General features: G+C 36.5%; 1 protein-coding gene across 1 annotated transcript; it reads left to right on the forward strand.

Moving 5' to 3' along the window:
• The first annotated feature begins 12,382 nt into the window (after nucleotides 1-12,382).
• On the forward strand, nucleotides 12,383-14,480 carry LOC127789598 (B-box zinc finger protein 32). The gene has a single exon (XM_052318532.1). It carries the CDS (start codon nucleotides 12,860-12,862, stop codon nucleotides 13,712-13,714), a length of 855 nt encoding a protein of 284 aa, XP_052174492.1. The 5' UTR covers nucleotides 12,383-12,859; the 3' UTR covers nucleotides 13,715-14,480.
• The last annotated feature ends 507 nt before the right edge of the window (nucleotides 14,481-14,987 follow it).

Consider the following 14,987-nt stretch of genomic DNA (forward strand, 5'->3'; position numbering starts at 1 on the left):
ACTACATGTGCCTAACACCCCTCACCTTCGATTATCTTATCTAGCCTTTTATCGCCGCTAGTAACCCTCCATCATCTTTTTTTTTTTCTTATTATTTTTCCCTCATTTCTTCTCCTATCATTCTTTTCTTCCCTTTTTCCTTTCTTATTGCGAGAAATACACACAAAAGAACAATAAATCAAGAATCAAAATAACACACAATCAAAATCAAAGATTTTTACGTGAAAATTCACTTTGACGTGGGGAGTAAAAACCACATGCACATGCTAATCAATCTTTCACTATCAAAACAATAGGTCAATACAAAAGTTCTTCCTTAACTTAGCCAGAGGCATATCTTCTTAGTCAAATCTTAAGAATTAAATTTTGGACATTCACATATAAGAAACACTGAGAAATTTAATCAAACAATATATATGTAAAATACCCAAATTGAGTTGAAAAGACGAATAGAAACTGTTGCGGAAAATCTCTACAAAACAGTAGATTAATATTCAATCGAAATCAAACCAAAACAGCCGAATGCAAGAACAAATCAAGGCAAAAAAATAAACTCCCTATTAATTAGATCTGAAATCAATCAAGGCTTAGATTCTGGGATGTCCAAAACACCACTCAGGTAACTCCAAGGAATAGGGACACCAAGCCACACGGAAGCACACAAGAGCCAAGCACCGAAACCCCAAATTGGACCCCAAACCCTCTCTGCCAAAACCCAAACTCTCTTACCCAAACCACACAGGTTACGCTCACAGCAAGATCCACCAAGGAACAAAGAGCAATCACGAAGATATGGGACGAAAAGCAGTGACCGAAAACTTACCTCTAAGGGAGACCATCAGAATGGATTAATAAAGGACACCCACGGATCATCCGAGCAATCCACAAAGAAAGACGTGGACATCAGCAAGGAAAGACGGATCAGACCGAGAGGGAAAGGGGGACAAATCAGGTCGGCCATACAAGGAAACACCAGAGAAGCACTCGTCGATAGGTGTTAGGGCACACAAAGAAAGAGTTGGGCTTGGGCTCAATGGGCCTCATTCACCTCTGAGCCAATAGGCTCCCACTTCACCTCCAAAAGGTTGATAAAGGGCTTATGGCCCGACTTCACATTTGGGCTGCCAGTGAGTGGTGTTCATGATGGACTTAACTTCAATCATGGGCCGAGACCTATGAAGGATACCCGAAATATCTCGTCATAACCTTGGGCCTCATTAGGAAACACAAAACCCAACAATCTCCACCTTGATTCCTAATGAGACTAGCACACACAGGCAACACGAAACAAGCACATGCAACAAATGCATAAGATAGGCAACAAATGCTTAAACATGCAACAAATGTATGAACTTGCAACAAATGCATATTATCCACATAAGAAATGCAACAAATGCATATCATCCACATAGGAAATGCAACAAATGCATAAACATGTTTTTAAGGCCTTCTCTTATCCTTCCACTTAGGTTAGGATCTCTCTAATCCTCCCACTTAGGCTAGGATCTAACTCATCCTACCACTTAGGTTAGGATTTCTCTAATCCTTCAACTTAGGCTAGGATCTAACTCATCCTACCTGTAATGGCCCGCCTCCGGGAGCCCCCGTGCACCAAGAGGATCCGTGAGAGGGTCATTACTAAAATGATACCGAACAATAATATAACTACAACCCATACACGACCCTTTTTAAAATCATAATCTCTTTTTATTATAACATCTCATAAACATCTTTACAAACCACTCATCTGTTGGGCCCACCTGGGCTTTCATAACATACGACAAACCCAAAAATGTAAACTTTACCCTTAACAGAAGTACAACGACACCCATGATCTAGTTTCGGGAGAGCTCTGCACTTGCTACCATGACTTGACGGCCTGGACCCAAACCCCGCTGAACGTATCTGCTATTACAGGCGTTTCTCTTATCTGGAATGATGTAAAACAACATGAGTCGCGAGACTCAGCAAGCTCTAGAAAGAAAGGTTACAGGTTTAGAATAGGACTCTTCTCATGACACCCCATGCAACTCATGTCAATGCAATCACGCCATGTCATGAGCTATACGCACCTTACTTCTACATACATAACATAAAGTTAACTGCACATAAGGAACCAGGGGCCCACATAAGTCACACATTGGCACCCGAGTCCCGCATACATACCTGTTGGCAGCCTTTTATAGGCTACCATTCCATTTTCCTTACATGCTCATTCCTGTCGCTCACATCATAATCTGTTGCCGTGGGTCTCACCCCAAGGTCTTACTGTTGCCGTGGGTCTTACCCCAAGGTCTTTATGTCGCCATGGGTCTCACCCCAAGGTCTTATTGAGTCGGTACTCCCAACACCTGGCATGGTACTCCCGTCCAGAATAACAGTAATAATAAAATCATGCAATGCAACACGTAAGAAATGCAATGGCCGTTGTAGCATAAACGTGATGTCAAGGCCCCCATAAACCAAGTATCAGGCCCTGCTACGCCTCACATAGGAATACACACATGCAGCATGCTCTAAATGCATATACTCACCTAGGGTACCCAAATTGGCTCTTAAACCAATCGGACCGTGCAAATGCTCATACACCCTATCACACACAAAGCATGTCCCCACGTGAATGCAACCCGAGCCCTTGAAGCACACACATTATGAAATGCACAAACCAATGCAGGAATCTGGAGTACCAGCTCTTCTGGCCGTTTAGTGCTTATCGTAACAACCGATGACTGGCGCCCATACATCCAGCCATCAATTACCACGACCCACGGTCGACAGTCAGTGGCTTTGTACCCATACCCTTAAGACACACATAGACACTATTAACTTTATACCTTCCCAGTTTAACTTTACACAACATTTCTCCATAACTCTTCATGTACATAACCGCATAACATCGTGATACCATTCTCATTTCTTCTCATTCACATAAACCATCTCAACATGCGTAATAAATTATTAATATAACTCTATTAAACCCTAAACAACTTTTCTAAGAACCTACCCTAACGGGTACGGCATCATTCCCAAGGAAAGCGGGGCGATACAAGACCCCGTGACAGACATAATGAAAGATATCAAGATATCATTGTTTAACTCTTTCCATTAATAATAACCTCATTAAATAAATAAAAGTCGTAGGGTGGTTTCCACGCGGATTATTATTATTAAAGCGTGGAACCGAGTCAAGGTGAGGGAGGGTTTATAATATAAGAAACCTCGAAAACTTTCACGGGAAATAAATAACGTGAGGAAAGGGTTAGGAGCTTGCTTGTATATGGTCGATCGTAGCTTCTTTCACACTCCCGCTGCGAAATAAAACATTTAACATAAAATAATAAGTTTATGGCCTATTTTAATCAAATTAAACCGTATAAAATCTATAATTTACACGTATAATACTTATAATAATTTTACCCACTTACCTGAATATTTTAATTACCAATTAATCCACAAAATTCCTTAAATTTTTCTCACTTTTCCTCCCATTTTTTAGCCGCCGAGCGCCTGCTGCTCTTCTCGCTTAACTTCGCTCTTCCTCTCCCTCTTTTCCTTTCTGTTTCTTGTCAGCAAAAGTAGTTGAATTGGCCTTCAAATTGAAGCCAATGCTTGCTGCCCAAGTTTATCCTATTTATATATCACCTAAGTGGCTTTTAAGCCACAAAATGATATGGCTATGGATGCGCCACGCACAGCACACACAAACACACACATATATATATATATATTAATTAGTTTAATTTAATTTGATTTGATTAACTCTTTTATTATTATTATTATTATTTCTATTATTATTATTATTATTGCTACTATATGTTATTTTATTATTTTCATTAATACTTTCAATTAATTTAATTAATCACCTTAATTTCTTATTTCTTTAAAATATCATAAATAAATATTTCTCAAAAATTTCTAAATATTCTAAAATATCCACAAATATCCAAATTAATTATTTTTACTTGTCTCCAAATTTTTGGGATGCTACACTACCGCTTAAGTTAGAATCTCACTCTAAAATGAGGTGGTTAAGACTCTCCACCTTCCTTGAGGTTCTATTTATGACAACCCTCCACCTTGCTTGAGAATCCATTCATGACACTCAAAATGCTGAATCTAAGAGTGTGAACACCTCACCAACCTCACTAGGGTCATAGGAAGTCATTACATTAGCCTCTTCTTTTACTTCTCTCGTTTGTTTGTCCTTCTTAACATAACAATTCTTAATAAAATGTCTAATTTTCTCACAATCGTAACACTTCTAACCCTTTCATCGGGCCTTATATTTTGACCTACTTCTTTTTTTCTTATTGCCCCCTCCCTCTTGACTTCTTGACTCAGACCTACCCCTCATCAAATGGATACCACCATATTTTCTCTTACTATTCAACTCCATTTCCTTACTTCTAAGTGAGTCTATGACAATTTTCGGTGTTAACTTGTCCCTACCATACTTAATGATATTTTTAACCTCCTTAAAGGCATCAGGAATGGCGTTTAACAGTATTACAACCTTATATTCCTCGGACACTGTCTCACCACAATTCGTGATATCTTGAACCAACTTGTTGAAGACATCTAAGTTGTCATCTATGTTCTTAGAAGGATCAATCTTAAAACTAAAGAAACTTTCAAGCAAGTAAAACTTATTCGGGGTGGATTTCTTAACATATAATTTTTCAAATTTTTTCCAAAATTCTTTAATGGTTTCAAATTTTCCTACTTTTCTCAAAACCGAGTCAGAGAGATGCAAAATTATGGAAGTGTAAGCAATTTCATCAGTTTCTAATTTTTGTTCAGCTGTAATGGTAGATTTTTTAGGATATTTTTCCATCTATAGCCTAAGAAACTTTTAGTTGGACTAAAATACCCTTCATTTTCTGTTGCCATATTGAGAAATCACCATTCCCATTGAAAACCCATATCTCATAGTGATGTGTGACCATATTCACTAAGTACATACACTACACAAAAAAATGCAGCCTAGTTACTCAAAAATAAACACACAATTTTAACTTCAAAACCTAGGCAACTGAACCACAGAAGGATAACAAATCAAATAGGAACAGGATGATCAATCTTAAACAGTGATAGATAAATTGATTCTATCAAAACAGTACTCTGAAACTGATTGCACACAGCAAGATATAGGCACAAAATAACTGATTGCACGCAACAACAAAAGATAGTTAGCAATATTTAAATGCACTTAGCAATTTAAATTGGCATAGATAAATCACAAATATATTAAACAAAAAATACCAAGCTGAAAATTAGATAAAGATCAGAAACAAATTTTGATACCTAACAGATTTATGAAGCACTAAGCAACAATGCAGATATCATAGATTTACTAAGCAATAATTAAAGGCACCAAGCAAATGAATATGCATAATAAATCACTTAAAGAAATTTGAAACCACGGAGGTTACCACACAGATCTCAGAACTGAGATATGAAGTTGAAGAGGCTCAAATCTGGGATGGATTTGGAGTTGAGGGAGGCATCTACCGGCCTCTACATGCTGCCTCACACGTTGTCGTTGCAGCCCCACACGCTGCCATCGGCTGACGAGTAGGCTGGAATGCACTGGTCAGGGGAAACCCCATCGAATGGTCGATTACGGCTATGGGGTTGATTCACCCCAACTCAAGCCTTACACATAGCAAAAGACGAAGAACAAATTCTGTTTTCAACGTAAAAACCCGTATTGTGAAATCTATCCCAAAAAAAGAAGAAGAAAGAAACAGAAATGAGGTTTCTCGATTAGGTCTTGATTTCAAGTAACCTAGGAGCCACAAAAGGCTCTGATACCAATTGTTGCAGAAAATCTCTACAAAACAATAGGTTAGTACTCAATCGAAATCAAACCAAAACAAATGAATGTAAGAACAAATCAAGGCAGAAAAATAAACTCCCTATTAATCAAATCTGAAATCGATCAAGGCTTAGATTCTGGGATGTCCAAAACACCACTCAGGTAACTCCAAGGAATAGGGACACCAAGCCACACGGAAGCACACAAGAGCCAAGCACTGAAACCCCAAACCAGACCCCAAACCCTCTCTGCCAAAACGCAAACTCTCTTACCCAAACCATACAGGTTACACTCACAGCAGGATCCACCAAGGAACAAAGAGCAATCACGAAGATATGGGACGAAGAGCAGTGACCGAATACTTACCTTTAAGGGAGACCATCAAAATGGATTAATAGAGGACACCCACGGATCGTCCAAGCAATCCACAAGGAAAGACCCGAACATCAACAAGGAAAGACGGATCAGACCAAGAAGGAAAGGGGACAAATTGGATCGGCCATACAAGGAAACACTAGAGAAACACTTGTCGATGAGTGTTAGGGTACACAAAGAAGGAGTTGGGCTTGGGCTTAGTGGGCCTCCTTCACCCTTGAGCAAATGGGCTAAAGCCCACTTGACCTCCAAATGGTTGATAAAGGGCTTATGGCCCGACTTCACATTTGGGCTGCCAGTGAGTAGTGTTCATAATGGACTTAACTTCAATCATGGGCCGAGACCTATGAAGGAGACTCGAAATACCTCGTCATAGCCTTGGGCCTCATTAAGAAACACAAAACCCAACAGAAACATTTACCGTGTAGCACTCAGAGAGCACATCAATATACAAAAATTTCTTCAAGATCGAGATTGAAATCACCACTTTGCAAAATTGAAACCTTTTATTTTTTCTTCTTCTCCACACCATCATCTCAGTTGTTGCTTCTCAATTTTGTCTTATCTTTCAATTTCTTCAACTAGGGTTTGTATGGGCATCTTAGTATATATATAATATATATTGTTAAGTTATTCTAAGTGAACTCCAATGGGCGAGACCCACTTAACAATTCTATCCCTTATGCCAATATAGGGAAGCGATCATCCCAACTATAGAGTTACGTAACTCAAATTTCTTTTTTGGGTAAAGACTTTGTCAGCATATCAAACCCATTGTTTTCAGCATGAATCTTTTAAAGTTGTAATTGTTTCATTTCCAACACATTCATAATCCAATACCTTACATCAATATATTTGAATCGAGAGTGAAAAGTATATTTTTTACCCAGATGAGTAACACTCTAACTATCACAAAATAGTTCATACTTGCCTTCATTGAAACCAAGTTCTTGAACAAATTTCCTCATCCATATCAACTTTTTACAATCTTCTATGGTTGCAATAAACTCTGGCTCAATGGTAAAAAGTGCAACAGCTTTTTGCAATTTAGATTCCCATGACACGACTTTTCCGACAAAAGTGATCAAGTACCTTGAAATAGACTTACTAGAGTTAACATCACTAGCCATGCCTATATCTGTATAACCAACCATTATAGGTGCATCATTGTCAAAGTACAAGCATACACTGGTAATACCTAGAAGATACTTAAAAATTCATTTAACTATAAGCTAATGTTCTTTACTTGGATTTGAAATTAAGAAATCGACTAACAACATAAATAGCGTGAGCTATATCTAACCAAGTGCATACCATATAGTACATTAAATTGCCAATAGTTGAAGCATATTGAAATATGTCCATCTCTATTTGTTATTGCTTTGTAAAAAGATTTTGTTTAGTGCTCAATTTAAATTGATTAGCAATGGGAGAACTAGCTGCTTTAACCTTGTCCATATTAAACCTGTAGAGTACTTTTTCAATGTACTTCTCATGTGACAATCATAACTTTTTGGCATTTCTATCTTGAATGATCTGCTTACCAAGGATCTACTTTATTAGTCTTAAGTCTTTCATAGCAAAATATAAGCCCCATTGCTTCTTCAAATTCTTAATTCTAGAAGTATTTCTGTCAAAAATCAACATATCATACACATAAAGTAAAAAAATAAAAAACTATTATTAGAGTATTTTTATATAAAAACACAATGGTTAGAAATAGTTTTTTTGTAGTCTTTCTCTCTCATGACTGACTCAAACTTCTTATACTACTATATAAGTGCATGTTTCAAGCAATAAAGATTTTTCTTTAATCTACAAACATAATTAATCTTTCTTCTAACCATGAAACCATTTGGCTGTTCTATGGATATCCATTCGTCCAAGTCATCATGAAAAAAAAGGGTTTTAACATTCTTTTATTTGATCTCTAAATCAATGTTAGCTGTTAAACCAAGCATAACACGAATATAATACATCTTCAAACAAGAGAAAAAATCTCATCAAAACCAATGTCTTTTCTTGGTTGAATCCTTTGCCAACCAAGATAGCTTTATACTTTGGGTGTGGACTATGTTCTCACATTTTACCATAAACGCCCACTTGTTCTTTAAACCTCTCTTATCTTTAGGTGACTTTACCAATTCAAAGATTTTATTTTCATGCAAAAACCTCAACTCATCTTTCATGATATTAATTCATTTCTCTTTATTTTTATTTTTCATATATTTTTTAAGATTCTCTAGGTTTTTCCCCATCAATCAAGAGCATGTAATGGCTATTAAGATATCTAATAGAAAGTTGTCTATTTATAGTAGATCTCCTAGGTACAACAAGAGGTGAATCCACTAGTACTGGTAGTTGATTATAATCATTATCATTTGACTCAATTTGCATGGGAGTATAAACATGACCTAAACCCTATTGGTTATCCTGTATCTCTTCTTCAACTCATTCTGGCACCATTATTGGGAGAGTTATTCCAAGGTCATTTGAATCATAGCTATCTTGAGTAATTAAGTTTTCAACTTTATTAATATCCTCAATAGTTTGGTTTTCAACAAACACACTATCACAACTTTTGACAAGATTTTTCTAATCCAAATTATAAAATCTATAGCCAAACACATCTTAATCATAGCCACTAAATACACATTGTCCGTCTTTTGAAATATCCACAAAAACTTTACATCCAAAGACTCCAAGTGATTATAAGAAATATCTTTTAGTGACCATACTCTCTTTGAAACATCATACTGCAAAAGAACATATAATAATAATAATAATAATAATAATAATAATAATAATAATAATAGACACAACAATATTATTTTTAAAATTTTAATTTGTATTTTTCATGTGTCAAGCACAAAAATTTTATATTTTCATAAATGTGATTCTTAAGAATAATATTCTTAGAAGTCATATTTCTAAAAAAATAAAAAAGTTAAAAGAAGACGTCAGATGCTACCTTATTGCTTGTTTCCAAAATTGCAATGCAGCCTCACCTTTTGGCTTTGACTAGGTGCTTCAATTTATGCTCTGAATTAATTCTAAAAGACTCCATTGAATAGATAAATATGACCAAACCCTTTAATTTATGGGGAAAATTTTTTATTTTTTATTTTTTATTTTTTGTTGAACTGGTTAATTTGGAAAAAATGATTAATTTAATTTTAACTAATTTTGTTTTGATTTAGTTGGTTTATAGGTAAAATGGATTAGTAGTTCTTGTTTGGGATTGAGCTCAGATGAAGTATAGTCGAGCCATGTAAGGTAAGTGGGGGCATTGAGAGGGGAGGGATTTTGATTAGATAAAGTGATTAATAAATTCATCAAATTAAATTAATTTATAATTATAACCATTTAGGTAGCGTTTGTTAAAATAAGTAAAATAAGATTATATCAAAATAAGATTGAAATATTTGTTAGAACAAAATATGTAATGATTAAGATAAGATTGAGAAATATTTTAATAATTTTATTAAATTATTTATTAATTTTTTTAAAATGCATCGAAAGACACGTGCGTTATTTTTCTTTTATATAAGGACCAAGATATTTTATCGGGAAATGAATGAAAGATAAATTTAATTGAAAAAACTTAATCTAAGAGTCGTCAATTTAATTTAACAAATACAATAAAAAAATATTTTTGTTTAGAATGTTTTTCATACCTTTTTTTTTTCGATCTATATCTTGGTTAATAAACACTACTTTAATAAAATATTTGAATACTATTCAAGTTCATTTTCCCCTTATTTATTACACTCTTAACGTAAATTTAATTAAAAGGTTTATAAATGTATTATTCATTATATTTGACAATAAATTCACATTTATAAGTGAGTGTAAACAAAGTGTAAACGCACGCGTTGCCAAACTTAGGATGGTTGGGCGATCACTTTCATTTGATTAGAAAAAGTGCTTAATAAATTCATCAAATTAAATTGATTTCTAATTATAACTATTTAAGTAGTATTATTAAAATAAATAAGATAAGACTAAATCAAGATAAAATTAACATATTTTCTAGACCAAGATATAAAATGGTCGAGATAAGATTGAGAAATATTTTAAAATTTTTATTAAATTTTTTAAAATACATCAAATAACATATGCATCATTTTTTTTTTATTTATAAGAATCAAAATAATTTATTTTGAGGAGAAAGAGAGATAAATTTATTTACAAAAACTCTGATAAGAAATTATGTAACTCAGATAAATTTATTTAAACGTTAGGTTGGTTGGGCGATCACTTTCATTTAAAAGCGATAGAATTATTCAAATATTTAATCGGAATTAGTGAAAAATTAGACAACTAATTACCCTTCCGGTAACACTAATAGGGTAAATTTATGCTTTGTAATAACATAATTTTTGTACTTTAATTTATCTTATAGTAATAATTAAATTTTTAATTTTGCTACAATTTTGGTGATTCTTTAAAAAAAATTAGAATTCTTAAAAAATTATCAAGTTACGTATATATATAAAAAAAAACAAGGAGTGGTGGATCATCATTACTTAATATTTTGAAAATTTCTTTAAATATATACATATATAATTATATATAAAAATAATTTCCAGTAAAATTTTATTAAGTAAATAGAAAATATTTTTCATTTTGAGAAATTAAAAAAATTAAATAATTTTTGAAAGAGAAGAAAGATACCCAGCAATGAGTTCTTTCAGTCCTAAAAGTCTATGGTAGGAATTAGATGATTGCTGACAATCTTAGTTTTTATTTTTATTTTTTATTTTATGTATCTTTCATATTATAATTTTTTTGATAAGATTTTTAAAAAAATTAAATCACAATAAAATTAAAAATGTATAAATTAAAATATAAAAATTAATTTGTTAAAAAAATAAAATTTGGAGATCAACGGTTTTTTTTAAAATAAAATATTCTCTAGATATTTAAAATAATATTTTCGTTCATACAATAATGAGACCTAGTAAGGTGTGATGATGATAAAGAATTATATTCGGAAGATATTTTGGAATGGGCAGGTAGAGATAGATATGTGGTTCCTAAATTCCGACGGCTGACACGTCACCCCTCTTTTCAATTCAAGCTTTTGCTACGTTGTAGGAAGCAGAAAGGAAAGGCCCATTTCCACTAAGTGGGCCCCGCACCCGATAATAATAATAAAAAATAAATAAATAAATAATTCTACGAATTGTCTCTCTCAAGTCTAAAATCTCTGTGAGAAAGAGAAACGCACGCGCACTCGGCATCTCGTGGACGAGGCGAACACCGCGATACGCTCTGCCACTGCGTGGTCTCCTTTAAGCCGCCGCAAACCACCGCCTCCTCTTCGCCACGTGGCTGACCTGACCCTGCCTTGATTATTATACACCGTCGTCGTCGACTTCTTTGCCTTTGTGGCTCTCTGCCCCGTCATCCCTTCTGTGGTGGATAATCCAGGCGACCCCACCGCCCGTCGGCCATGATTCCGCCACGTCACCTCCCACTGTGATGAGCCTTTCTTCTTTTGCCACGTCATTCTCTTTTGTTTTTTCTTGGAATGCCCACAAAGGACAAGGCCGGATCGCGCCACGTGTTGGTCTCTCGGCAGGGAATCAGATTAGCTCCTCGTGAGAAGGGAAAGTTCGTCTCTGCCACGGCGCATGTATACGAGACAAATAGAAAGGCAGTTTTTTTTCTTTTTTCCCAATTTTATCACTTTCTAAGAAACAAAAATAAAAGTCCTCATCCTATTCCTATATGCTTCCAAGTAAACTTACAATAATATTGCCTCTTTGTATAAGTAGTAAAATTTTTAAATTTTTTTTAAGGGTGATGGAGATTAACTTTTAATAGAAATAAGAATATCTCATTTAGTAAAAAAGAATCGTTGTGTTGACTTAAGTCGTTAAAAAAAGTATATAATAATATTGATCGTAAATTTGAAACAATAAAATATATAATTAACATGGGTATCCAAGAATTAGAAAAGAGAAGAAAGAAATTAAAATTAAAAAAAGAAGAAGAGGTAGGGGCCAATTGGAAAGCGGATACAGGACAAGGAACAGTAGTTTTCATGGGTTTGAAGGAAATTCGAGAGAAAGGAGGGTTGTGTGGACAGGGATCGATGGCGCCCAATAAACATACAGATATTATGATTATTATTAAGACGATGATGATGGTGATGATGAATGACCCACCCACCACCCACCGTTTCTTCTGTCTGTGTGCGTGACTGAGCGTATGTGTGTGTCTGTTGTTCTCTCTTCCTTAGGTTTGGTTTGGTTTGGTTTTTAAATTCTAACGGTGAACTTTGAACCGAAGGAAGGAAGGACGGACTCCATTTCTTCCACAAGTTCTCCCCTTTGTCTCTTTCCTTTTCCTTATTTATTTATTCCCCGAATGCCACTTATGAGTTTACCCTTCAAATACCGAATCCGCTCCTTTCGCTTCTCTCCTTCGTCACCGCCTATTTCTCTCCCCGATTCTTTCTCTCTTCAACCCGCCTTCCTCTTTTCTGATCTTCTCTAAATCTCCCTTCTCTCTCTCTCTCTCTCTCTCTCTCTCTCTCTCTCTCTCTCTCAAGCGGACTCGCGTTTTTGTGGTTCAACTGTCGTCCTCCGCCGCACATCCCGACCCATACTAATTAAGCACCATTTCGGTGGAATTCTTCTCTTCTGCGTTCCAGTTATGGTGAAACCAAGGGCTTCTTGTGAGCTCTGCCATGCGGAAGCTGCACTCTACTGCCCCTTCGATTCCGCCTTCCTTTGCTGGAACTGCGACTCCACCGTCCACCAGGCCAACTTCCTCGTCGCTCGTCACGTTCGTTGCACCCTCTGCTCCCACTGCAAGGGCCTCACCAATTATCGCGTCTCCGGCGTTGGATTCCGCCCTCTCCTCCGTCCATGCCGCTCGTGCTTGCGCCCGTCTCAAGGTCGCCACCTGGGTTCCCTCTCCTCTTCTTCGTTCTCGGACTGCATTTCAACCGCCGAGTCCTGCGCCACTTCTCCGAAGAAGGTCGATGCCGATCGCCCCAAAGCGGATAACAACAAAGTCGGTTCTTCAAGCTCCGTCACGGAGTTATCGGCGAAGCAATCGAAATTTTCAATGAGGTCGTCCGTCGAGGTCTTGACGAGGACGACGGAAACAAAAACCCCAGGGATATCGATGCGATCGCAGCCTTGTCCGGCCGTGGACTCGAAGGCGGAGGGCATTTTGGTAAACTGGTGCAGAAAACTAGGGCTTTCCGGAGTCATCAGCTCGGCCGTGGTGCCGTTCGCCATCCAGGGTTTAAGGATTTGCGTAGATGAATTATTCCCGGTTCCGTCCTTCCGCGTGTTGCTAGCGGCGTCGCTCTGGTTCAGCTTGAGATTGCGGGGGGACCGATCGCTGTCCACGTGGCATGCGCTGAAACGCCTGGAGCAGATCTCGGGCGTGCCAGGCAAGCTGCTGTTGGCTTCGGAGTCGAAGCTCTGGCGAATGTTCAGACGCCGGAATAGTGATAGCCATCAGCTGGAGGAAGGTTGGGCTGAATCCTCCGTTTGAGCCATTGTGGATTTAAGATTTTCCCGTTTCCATATATCTGTTTTTTTTTTTTTTTTTAATATTTCATTATTTCTCTACTCCTGATGGACGATTTTTCTTTCTTTCTTTGTTTTTTTTTTTTACATGAAAAAAATAATATTTTAATGATGAGGACTGAGTGAAGGGTGAAGAGTCCAGGGAAACCAAGTCAATGATGAGGATGGGTTCGGTTGTCGTTGGAAGAATTGAAATGAACGTAAAAAACGAAGAACTGGGGAAGGTGGGGTGAGTGATAGATATTAGCAGCAGCAACAACTACAACATAATATAATTAATATATTAAAAAAATACTAAGAAGGGGATATTTTAAGGAATATTAGTACTAGAGTAGAGTAGAGTAGAGACTAGAGAGAGAGTAGAGTAGAGTAGGAGAGAATAGAATAGCTAGATGAGATTGGCTTGGCTGGTTAGTCGGATTCAATTTGGAAGCATCCAATGCCGAAGAGTCCCATAAAGAAGATGATGGGTGGTTGTTGTGAGAGAGTGAGATCCTCAGCGTTGGCCGGCCAGCCAGCCACCCAGCAACTGCAACCGCAACCATTTCAACCACAAGTTTTCTTCCATTAAATTATATATATTATTACTTTATTAGTTATGATGATGGATGGATGGATGGTTGCTTCTTTCTATGCCTTTCTTTCCTTCTTGCCTCCTCCTGTAGTTGTTCCTTTTTTATTAACAAAAAGAATTATTATTAAAATAGGATACGTGACGTGCATGGTCTTCATATTGTTTTTTTTTTTTATATAATTTAAATTATTTGAATAAATTTGTTATGATTTTAAAAGTGATTTAAGTTAATAAAATAAATTTAATCAAAATACTACATAAAATCCAAAATAATAAAATAAAACATCGGCAACAGATCCAGTCATTGGAACCATCACCGTGGAAGGGATGGGTTCTAATTGCCAAACCCCCCATACCATCGACCAACTGAAACAATGCAAGAGAGAAATAGAAGAAGAAACAATATATATATATATATATATATATATACCATGAGCGAGCAAGCGAGCGAGCGAGCCCAGATTTGATATGATCCATTGTGGCTGTCTATGTCGGTTGTTGATCTGCCGCCCTCTCCCCCCCTACTCAGAGCATCTGTCCATCGTTATTGAGGAAGATCCCTTGCCCTGCCCCCTGGTGTTTGCCGTTCACGAAAAAGGCCCCACCTGACCTACTGGTCCTCGTCCGCTTGGATCAATTTTTTCACATAAGATTCAATACTCAA

This window comes from Diospyros lotus, chromosome 14, assembly GCF_014633365.1.
Source record: "Diospyros lotus cultivar Yz01 chromosome 14, ASM1463336v1, whole genome shotgun sequence".
Lineage (NCBI taxonomy): Eukaryota > Viridiplantae > Streptophyta > Magnoliopsida > Ericales > Ebenaceae > Diospyros > Diospyros lotus.

What these genes read in the sequence shown, in the direction of transcription:
- LOC127789598 (XM_052318532.1), top strand. Translation starts at nt 12,860, where the DNA reads ATGGTGAAACCAAGGGCTTCTTGTGAGCTCTGCCATGCGGAAGCTGCA.